Source organism: Nicotiana sylvestris, chromosome 4, assembly GCF_000393655.2.
Source record: "Nicotiana sylvestris chromosome 4, ASM39365v2, whole genome shotgun sequence".
In the NCBI taxonomy this organism is placed as follows: Eukaryota; Viridiplantae; Streptophyta; class Magnoliopsida; order Solanales; family Solanaceae; genus Nicotiana; species Nicotiana sylvestris.
In genome coordinates, this window is record NC_091060.1 from 142,087,246 (window position 1) to 142,098,630 (window position 11,385).

An 11,385-nucleotide genomic window follows, 5' to 3' on the forward strand; every position below is an offset into this window, starting at 1 on the left:
GATATAGCGTTTGGGCCATAAGGGGCCCCTCCGGCTTGATATAGCATTTGGGCCGTAAGGGACCCCTCCTTTTTCTTCTGTTTTTTTCTTTCTTTTGCTTTACTTTTACTTTTTTTCTTTTTTTCTCTTTTCTATTTTTATTCCTTTTCTCTTTTTTCTTTTTCTAAACTCTACTTCTGATTCCAAAAGAGGGGTATGAAAGAAAATAAATAAGGATCAAAAAGGGTAACAAAGGATAAAAGTGTTTAGATAGCAGAATAAAATGCCTTCGTCATTCCAATCTTTGAAACGTGCCCAATACAAATAACGCAATTGAATACAAATCAAAGAAATCATACATAATATCTCTTGACTGCATCAGAATTAACAGCCATATCTACACATTGTCTTCTATATCTGCTAAATACAAAGCACCATTAGGCAACACTCTTGTTACAATGAACGGCCCCTGCCAGTTTGGGGCAAACTTGCCTTTAGCTTCAGTCTGATGTGGAAGGATGCGTTTCAATACTTGCTAGCCCACTTCAAATTACCGGTGATACACCTTCTTGTTGTATGCTCTTGCCATTCTCTTCTGATACAATTGACCATGACATACTACCGCCAATGTTTTCTCATCAATCAGACTCAACTGCTCTAATCGGGTTTTGACCCACTTATCATTATCAATTTCAGCTTCAGCAACAATTTGAAGGGATGGAATCTCAACTTCCGCAGGTATGACTGCTTCAGTTCCATATACCAACAAATAAGGAGTTGCACCTACTGAAGTACGAACAGTAGTGTGACAACCTAGCAAAGCAAAAGGCAACTTTTCATTCCATTGCGTAGAACCTTGCACCATCTTACGAAGTATCTTCTTTATGTTCTTGTTAGCCGCCTCAACCGCTCCATTTGCCTTTGGGCGATACGGAGTGGAATTTCGATCCATAATCTTTAACTGTTGGCATACCTCTTTCATCATATGACTGATGAGATTAGCAACATTGTTTGTGATGATTACCTTGGGGATTCCAAACTGGCAAATGAGATTTGAGTAAACAAAATCCACCACTGCCTTCTTGGTTACAGATTTGAAAGTTACAGCTTCGATCCACTTGGTGAAATAATCAATGGTCACCAGAATAAACCTATGCTCGTTCGATGCTGCTGGCTCAATTGGTCCAATGACATCTATTCCCCAAGCAACAAAGGTCGAAGGTGCAAACACTATGTGCAACTCAAATGGCAGAGAATGAATCAAATTACTGTCGCGCCCCCATTTTTCCTTCGTGGAGTCTGGGTTTCGACATTCATTGGGAATAACTCGTTTTGGGAATTGGGTATTTGAAGAGTCGCCATCTAACGGATTAAGGTGCATTAGGGCACCTAGAGCAATTAACTCATGTAACCAGTTTGCATTACCAGATATTAGGGTAAGGGCTTGAAATAACCTTGAGGGGAAGGTGTTAGGCACCCCCCGCGGTCCACAACGGTGGGTCCTGGCCGAACTTAGTTATGTGAATTAGTCATTAATAGGTAAATAGTCTAAGAACCTATTTGCAAATAAGGGAAGTTTATACAGTCTAAGCACACATATATAATCAAGGAAGTTTTGATGGCCCAAGCACACATATGTAGATATTAGACAGTCTAAGCAGACACACTTAAGTTAAGGAAGGGAAGTACTAAGTTGGTTAGCCTATAGGATCAATCTGCGCAATGCTCGGTAATCCTCCTCAACTAGAGGGACTACACGTGACATTAGCGTACAGGTCATCATATCCTTTTACTAACCATTACCCTCCCTATAGTGGTTATATAAGCGAGTTTAATTAACGAACTCTAAGCGTGTTTTACCTATCCTTTCCTTGTGCTCCCGGAGGCGTATGGGACCTCTATACTCAGGCAGTTCTAGACACTCCTAAGGTATTTAAAAGGAAAAATCTAAGCGACAACAAAGAACACGTAGGACTGTCAAATAGGGAAGCAATTAGGGGGCTCATGTTTTCTTCCACACATAAACAGATACATAGCACGTCTCAAACAATTGATTTTAAAGAAATTCAGAAGGCCCTAGAACATGATATCTAGATGAACATCATAAATACAGAATATGTAGAATTTGTTTAAGAGCGAAGTAGTAGAACTCTAATTAGCTTGCTTATTGATTTTATAGCCTGTTAAACTTGGACAATTTCATACATAAACAGAACCTAATTTCACAGTTATAAGACCATTAATTACCTAAGGCTTTCCTGGGCGTGAATCTGTATGCAATCATAATTCTAAGAATTAGCTAAGACAACTTGAAGTCATTCAATCATATAGGCATACTGAATTAGGTGATTAATGTTACAGAACTGATTTCATGCATATTTATACTAGAACATAATATCTATGTTGGTTCGTTTTAAATCATTTTATTTAGACAGTTATTCATTTAAACAACATAGATGCAATCTGAAGCAAATGCAAACAGTGTCCTAAGGCAGTATTTCTAGATGGTCATTTTATCAAGCGTGATTACAGCAGTAGTTTAATGACAGGATTTACAGGTGATAACAACTTATGCAGAATCAGAAATGAAGTGATGAACTATAACTTGTTTTCTAATATGCAAAGGCAGTAAACGTGAACATCCTAAGGCAGGATTTCTAATGCAAAGAAATAGACCTATGACATGTTTCTAATGCAAGTAACATAGCATATAGACCTAAAGCATGATTTCTATCACAATATCAATCCAAATAAGGAAATTCATATATATAAACTAAAGAGCATGATTTCTACTACAGATCGCATATATGAACCTAAAAGCATGATTTTTACTCGGTTTCCACAAATATCATGTATGAACCCCACCCTTTTTACTAATTGCCCCAATATTTGTTTACAAATAATATTATTATAGACCAGAATCAAATTAATTACATAAGTAAATGAAACTATACTATAGGGAGCCTAAATCAGGCCCGAAGTAAACCTAGGGATGTTAGGCCTTCAACACAGTTTCAAAAGCCAAAGATCTCACATCCAATAGTGCGTCTTGGTGTGTCAGAGTTCCCTAAGGACCTTAGGGAATCCGGGCAGTGCTCATTCCAAGACTTATCTCAAGAAGAGGATTGATTATGTGCAATATGGAAGGGCCAGCCTTGGTATGCCAGAGTTCAGAGGGATCTCAAGGATCCCTAAGCAGTATACACACCAGAGGGGCAGAACTTAAATAATCTAAGAGTAGAAGTGAGAGTGTTTGACATAAAACAGTGTTAAAATAAACTTTCAGGAGTGAAGAAGGTTTTTAGGAATAGAAACAGTTTAAAGAAAATACTAAGAGTGAAAAAATAGTTTTGAGATCAATTATGAGAAGAGCAATCACACAGACGTAGAATTCTTAGAATCACAATCATTCAGCAATCAGCTTTACAAATGGGGGTCAAGGGGGTTGGGACATAGAGAGTTAAAGCATACAATAGGGTCTAGGGGAGCATATGGAGCAACAACTATACAAAAAAATAGGAGTCTAATAGTTCAGAGACTTAACAAACTAGTCATGATAAGAAGCAATTAAGACATAGTCATGCTGAAGGCAAAGTGTGTGCTCATTAGGATCAACCAAGTACACTTGACAACATGATTATACCAATTAAAGAGAGTAAACAGGGGCTAAATAAACATGCTGGTAGAATATCAAGCAATCAAGTGAGACTAGGGCATGCTGACTACACATTTAACAAGAGAAGGCATAATTTAAGCATGCTGACTAAAGCAGTAAACATGGAAAAAATTGAGTAACTAGTATAGGAACAAGCATGGATGTATAGATATGGAACACATAAAGTTGAGTTTCAAAATTTAAATGGAGACATACTAGGTAAAGAAGAAAATGCAAAATGTGAAAAACAGGTGCAATTCCGCTATATAGCCTTGGCTTTCAGCCGGCTAGACCCACAGTTAGCACAAGTAGCAAAGAAAGAAGAGACAGTTTGAATGTAAGTGTGTGTATTCTGAACTACTGTTCGTGTGTTGAATGGAGCAGAATGAGAGTGCTTATATATAACAGTTCAATAGTAGAGCCAAAATAAGGTAAAGGAAGCAACATTCAGTCAATCATAGGATCACAGAATCTAATTACATAAAGGAGTTCAGAATAGACTCCTTAATTAGGGTAATTGATCAAACGGTAATCAGGGGTCTAATTAAGGAAAGAATCTCAATCATACCATGTATAGGAATCAGTAAGAATCCAAAAAACCATGCAGATAGCTTATTAAGGTGAGGAAGGTAAATATTGAAAATAAGGTAAAGGAAGTAATCAAATAATCAATCAATCTTTACAAGGGATATAAAATCAAGGAATTATTCCCATAAATGACTCCGATTGAGTTTCAAATAAGGCAAGGAGTGGGTTTAACAGTCAGTTAGGGTTAGAGCCCATAAATCAAACAATCAATCATACAAATAAGGCAATCATAGGTAATTAAAGACCAATCAAAGGTCAATTAACCCATAAACATGCAAGAGATGTAAATTAAGAGCCTCGGGATTAAGGGAAACACACAGAAATCAGTAAATTACTTCAGCAAACAAATCAAACCCTAGATAATTAGTCTAATTAATTAATTATTCCAACAATAACGGGAAGTGGTTGAAATCAAACAATGAATAGTCAGTCAATTGAACCAGAAACATAATCATGCGAGAAAGATTAAACAAAACATGACGATCTCAGAAAACCTTTTGCAAAAAATAGAAGAAGTAGAAAAACCCTAATTTAAAAACACTTAAGGTTGATTAATAGTATAGAAATCAAAGGACCCTGAAAGAAAACAACCATGAAAACTTGAAACACCTCAAATAGGCAGGGATTCAGACAACAAATAACAAAGAAACCAAAAACCCTAGAATAACATAGTGCTGAAAATTGATTAACAATAAGGAAGTAAGAGAACCTTAAAGAAAATCAGTAATGAACTCATTATCGCTCCAGATCTACAAAGATCTGAACCGATTCAAGTCCACACATTACGTTTTTTGAAGAAAAAAGGAAAGGGTAAAGGGAAATCTGGTCTTGAACCAAAGATTTGAATCGTAGAACATCGATAGAAAAAGCACTCACAGACCATCGATGGACTCTCAGAGGGTCTTGAACAAGATCTGGACTAGATCTTTTCGAGTTCTTTCCATGAAATCACAAAAACGAGCAACGAGGAGACGTAGGAGACAAGTAGAAGTTTCAAACAGCCATGGAAATCCATGGATCGAGTGGGAATCAGAGAGGCTGGGGCTGGTTTAGGTGGCAGTGGCTAGAGTTAGGGTTGGGGTCCCAGAGAGACAGAGAGGAGAGGAGTTTTAGGGTGGCCGTTTGTATCAAATGAATTAGGTTAGGGGGGTTGTTGGGTTAAAAATGGTAAGGAGTGATAATGGTCGTTGATCCCTGTGATCACGACCAAAATTTAGAGGGTTTGGGGCCGGGTTTAATTTGATTTGGGCCTCGTCTTAATGGGTTAGGGACCTGGGGGTTGAAATTGGGTTGTTTAATTAGGCTAGATCCGAAAATAAGTGGGCTATTTATTAAATGCCCATTTAATTGATAAAATAATTTTTAAAAATAATTAATAGATTATAAAAAATAATTTTCATGCATAGAAATGTTTAAAATAATTACTTAATATTTTAAAAATATAAAAGGCTATTTTTTGGTAAAATAATGTAATAATGCATGCATGGGCTGTAATTGCAACGTAATTGCAATTGTAATCCAAAAATACAAACGTGGCTATTTGTGCAATAATTAAAACTTAGTACGAATGCAAATGATAAAATTAAGCCATAAAATTATTGTAAAACTATTTGTGATGCAATTAGTGATTGTTCACATAAATAACAATACTAGGATAAATTAATTAAGGTTTTTAAAAATGCAGAAATTGTGAAAAAATACTAATTGATGCCAATACATGGTTTTGAAAAATATCATAGGAAAAAATTGGGTATCAACAGTGGCCCCTCTTTACCCGGGAAGGATGAAAGAGTTTTCGGGTAAAGAAATGATGGCCAATTTTGACCGAATGGGGTGTTTTGAAAGATAGAGGTCGGACTCTAGTCTTTGAGCTGCCTACATATTCTTGGTTTTACAGAAATCAAACCATGTGTAGTTATAGACCCACTGATGATGAAGCCAATGGGGTTACTATAGGAATGACAACTAGTTTCAGCAAAGGTTCTTTTGAGTGTGATGTCGGATAGAGTTATGATTATGGGTCTGGAGTGTAATGGAAGGATTATAGGGCAGATATCTAGACATCCCAAAGTAAGGTGGGTAATTGATGGGGAATCGATTGTAATGGCAAAGTGAAATGGTATGAGCGGAAACCAGAGCGACGATTGCTCCTATTTGAAGAATGGTTTCCTCCTGGATTACCTGCAAAACTCAAAATATGAGGCATTTAAGTATATAGATTATTGCGAGAATTTAAACGTGATGCAAATTCCCTTTGGACCATGAAAGATTGTATTTGGATTGTGGGGATGACGTCCTTAGACTATGATGTCCTGGGCCATGAATTGTGAGATAAGAGATTCGCAGGCCATGAAATGATGTTCTCGGGCCATTAAAGGTGCCTCCGAACCATGACGCCTTTGAATAATGATATGCAAATTTGAGAGATCCTCAGGCCATGTCATGGTGTCTTCCGGCTATGAGGATGATGCCTTTATACAATGACGCCTTTGGACAAGTTAGCGATATTTTAGCCCATGAAATGTTATAATATGATGCTAAAATTAACAAGACAAGGCTTAGTCTTGTGAGGTTGAGGGCAGAGCTTATCCCGAAAGAGGAGCAAATAGATAGTGCTGGTATAGAGCAACATTTATGCAAGGAGGGACAATGCTTAGTCCCATGGAAGGCAGAGCTTAGCCTTATGCAAGTATGGAGGCAGAGCTTAGCCTCATGCGAGATGGAGACAGAGCTTAGTCTCATGCAAGATACGGGACAGGGCTTAGTCCCATGCGAATGGAACACAAATCTTAGCCTTATGCAAATATGGAGGCAGGGCTTAGCTGCATGCAAGATTTGGGACAGGGCTTAGTCCCATGCAAATGGAAGGTAGAGCTTAGCCTTATGCAAATATGGAGGTAGGGCTTAGCCTCAAGCAAGATTCGGGACAGGGCTTAGTCCCATGCAAATAAAAGGCATTGCTTTGCCTTATGCAAATATGGAGGCAGGGCTTAGCCTCATACAAGATAGAGACAGAGCTTAGTCTCATGCAGGATGCGGGACAGGGCTTAGTCCCATGCAAATGAAAGGCGGAGCTTAGCCTTATGCAAATATGGAGGCAAGGTTTAGCCTCATGCAAGGTTCAGGAGAGGGCTTAGTCCCATGCAAATGAAAGGCGGAGCTTAGCCTTATGCAAACATAGAGGCAGGGCTTAGCCTTATGCAGATATGGAGGCAGGGCTTAGCCTCATGCAGATGCGGGACATGGCTTAGTCCCATGCAAAGAACAGGTAGCAAATAAGAATAGAATATTTCTTAGTTGGATATATATTCGATGTCTGGTGGCCCGATTGATAGTGATTTCGCAACATGTATATATATTTGCAAAAGCTACTACTGCGTCAGATGTGCCTGCGCTCAAAAAAAAAATTGTAAGTTTCGTAAGGGGAGGTTGGTTCGTGCCTTCGTCTGTTGGCTTTGCTTCTCCGTTCTAGAGGCCTTGTTTGAGTTTTCCTGGGTAACACCTGGCTATTACAAAAGTAGAGTTTTCGAAAATATGCGATTATTGATGAAAATAGAGTTATTTTAGAAAACATAGTGAAATATCAAGTAGTTTTAGATGAACTAATGACTGTAACATATTTCAGAGACATTGCAGCTTTCTTGTGTTAGAATTTCGAGGGTCCTCCTCAAAATTCTTCCCTAGTTTGATAGATGATCCTTCGGCCTTTTGCGAGTAACGAAACTTGTTCAACCTTCTTTGAAATTTTGAGAATCCTTCTCAAAATTCTGCCCCAGTTTCTGACTTCCTGGCATGCGATGGTATCGGCTGGACTTGTCCCAGAATTTTAATGGTCTTCCTCAAAATTCTGCCCTAGTTTCTGGTTCTGTGGGGAAATGGAAATTTTATTATGATATGACCGAACCCACAGGGCTGCCTACGTATTCCCTCTTAAACGGGAATCAGGTCAAGCATAGTTCAATTACATGTGATGAAGAAATGTAAATAGTCTAAACATAGTATCTCTTGACTTCGTCTGAATTGATTGGTTTTGGCCAGACCTCTCCATCTATTTATGCAAGTATGAGTGCTCCTCCTGTTAGCACCCTGTGAACCATGTAGGGACCTTGCCAGTTGGGAGAGAATTTCCCTTTGGCTTTATCTTGATGCGGGAAGATTTTCTTCAGTACCAAATGTCCTGGTGCAAACTGCCTTGGTTTGACCCTTTTGTTGAAAGCTCTGGACATTCTGTTCAGATAAAGTTGACTGTGACATACTGCGTTCATTCTTTTTCCATTTATAAGGGCCAATTGCTCATAGTGACTCCTTATCCATTATACATCGCTCAGTTCGGCTTCTTGTATGATCCTTAAAGAGGGAACCTCTACTTCGGCTGGGATGACAGTTTCGGTACCATAAACCAGCATGTAGGGAGTTGCCCCGGTTGATGTGTGAACTGTAGTGCAGCATCCCAACAAAGCGAAGGGTAGCTTATCGTGCCATTATTTGTGGTTTTCTACCATCTTCCTTAGTATCTTCTTGATTTTTTGTTGGCGGCTTCTACGACTCCATTCATCTGAGGTCTGTACGCTGTGGAGTTCTTGTGCTTGATTTTGAAAGTTTCACACATGGATTTCATCATATCACTATTGAGATTAGCTGCATTGTTAGTGAAAATGAACTCAGGAACTCCGAATCGGCAAACAATATGATCCTTGACAAAGTCTGCGACGACTTTCTTGGTTACAGCTTTGTAGGATGCAGCCTCTACCTATTTTGTGAAGTAGTCAATGGCTACTAGAATAAACCTATGCCTATTTGAAGCAGTGGGTTCGATAGAGCCAATGACATCTATTCCCTAAGCGACGAATGGCCAAGGTGAGCTTGTGGCATTGAGCTCATTTGGCGGCACTTTTATCATATCTGCATGTACTTGACATTGGTAGCATTTTCGGACATATTGGATGCAATCTGTCTCCATGGTCATCCAAAAATAACCAGCCCTAAGTATTTTCTTGGCCAAGACAAAACCATTCATATGCGGGCCGCAGGTCCCAGCATGTATCTCCTCAAGTAGCTTAGAAGCCTCTTTTGCGTCGATACATCTTAGCAATCCCAAATCAGGGATTCTTTTATATAGGTTTCCTCTACTGTGGAAGAAGTGATTGGACAACCTCTAGAGCGTGCGTTTCTGAGCATGGTTTGCATGCTCTGGATATTCTCTTTTCGCCAAATATTGTTTGATATCATGAAACCAAGGCTTCCCATTTGTTTTTTCTTCAATATAGGCACAATACGCTGGCTGATTATAAATTCTCACTGGGATGGGATCAATGAAATTCTTATGTGGATGTTGTATCATGAATGACAAGGTGGCCAAAGCATCGGCAAACTCATTCTGAATTTTGGGAACATGCCGAAACTCTACCTTCGTGAACCTCTTTCTCAATTCCTGCACATGGTGCAGATATGGCAATATCTTGGAATTCTTGGTATCCCATTCTCCTTGTACATGGTGCACAAGTAGATCTGAATCACCGATTACCAGTAACTCCTGAATATTCATGTCGATTTCCATTTTAAGTCCTAGTATACAGGCTTCATACTCTGCCATATTGTTGGTGCAGGGAAATCTGAGTTTAGCAGATACTAGATAATGTTGGCCAGTTTCCGATACCAAGACATCTCCAATCCCACCCCTTTGAAATTCACAGCTCCATCAAAGAACACCCTCCAACCGTCGTATGCTTCAATAATGTCTTCTCCAATGAACGACACTTCTTCATCAGGAAAATACATTTTCAAGGGTTTGTATTCTCCTCACATAGGATTTTTAGCAAGATGGTCTACCAATGCTTGTCCTTTGACCGCCTTCTGAGTTACATAGACAATATCGAACTCGCTTAACAATATTTGCCATTTGGTTAACATTCCTATTGGCATGGGCTTCTGAAAGATGTACTTTAGGGGATCTATCCTGGATATGAGATATGTGTTATAGGCACAGAAGTAATGCCTCAATTTCTGAGTCGTTCAAGTCAAAGCACAGCAAGTGCGCTCTAACAGAGAATATCGTGCCTCGTAAGGTGTGAATTTATTACTCAGGTAGTATATGGCTTGCTCCTTCCTCCTTGTCTCGTTATGTTGTCCCAACACACATCCGAAGGCTCCATCTAATACAGACAGATAGAGTAGCAAAGGCCGCCCCGGTTCCGGCGGGACCAAGACTGGTGGTGTGGATAGGTACTCATTGATTTTGTCGAAAGCCTTCTGACAATCTTCGGTCCAACTGGTTTTAGCATCTTTCCTCAACATTTTGAAGATGGGTTCACATATTACTGTAGACTGTGCTATGAAGCAGCTGATGTAGTTAAGGCTTCCTAGGAAGCTCATCACGTCCTTTTTGTTCTTTGGTGGCGGTAACTATTGGATAGCCTTAACTTTGGATTGTTCCAACTCGATTCCTCGGCGGCTGACAATGAATCCCAATAGCTTTCCTATGGGAACCCCAAATGCACATTTTGCGGGGTTTAGTTTTATATTGTACCTCCTTAGCCTGTCAAAGAACATTCTTGAGTCTGCTATGTGATATGTGGCCTTCTTGGATTTGATGATGACGTTATCAACATACACCTCTATTTCTTTGTGTATCATATCATGGAAGATGGTGGCCATGGCTCTCTTGTAAGTATCCCTAACATTCTTTAGACCAAATGGCATCATCATGTAGCATTCCTCCCCCCCTCCACGGTGTAATAAAAGCTATTTTCTCTGCGTCTTCTTCATCCATCCAGATCTGGTGATACCCGCAAATCAATCTACAAAAGATTAGAGCTCATTCTTGGCACAATTGTTGATTAGGATATGTATGTTTGGCAGTGGAAAGCCGTCCTTGGGACTTGCTCTATTTAAGTCTCGATAGTCAACACATACTCTGACTTTCCCATCTTTCTTCGAAACTGGTACAATATCGGCTAACTAGGTTGGGTACTCCACTACCCTAAGGACTTTGGCTTTGATCTGCTTAGTGACTTCCTCTTGATTTTTAGGCTCATATCGGGTTTGAATTTTCTGAGTTTCTGCTTCACTGGCCTATACATTGGATTGGTGGGCAACTTGTGAGCCACTATGGATGTGCTCAGACCAGTCATGTCATCATATGACCATGCAAATATATACTCATA

At 39.3% G+C, this 11,385-nt stretch overlaps 1 protein-coding gene across 1 annotated transcript; it reads right to left on the minus strand.

Moving 5' to 3' along the window:
• Positions 1 to 332: 332 nt before the first annotated feature.
• Positions 333 to 931, minus strand: LOC138890264 (uncharacterized). The gene is made up of 2 exons (XM_070173636.1): positions 534 to 931; positions 333 to 396 (listed from the first exon to the last, which is right to left on the minus strand). Exons 1-2 carry the CDS (start codon positions 929 to 931, stop codon positions 333 to 335), a joined length of 462 nt encoding a protein of 153 aa, XP_070029737.1.
• Between the last annotated feature and the right edge of the window lie 10,454 nt (positions 932 to 11,385).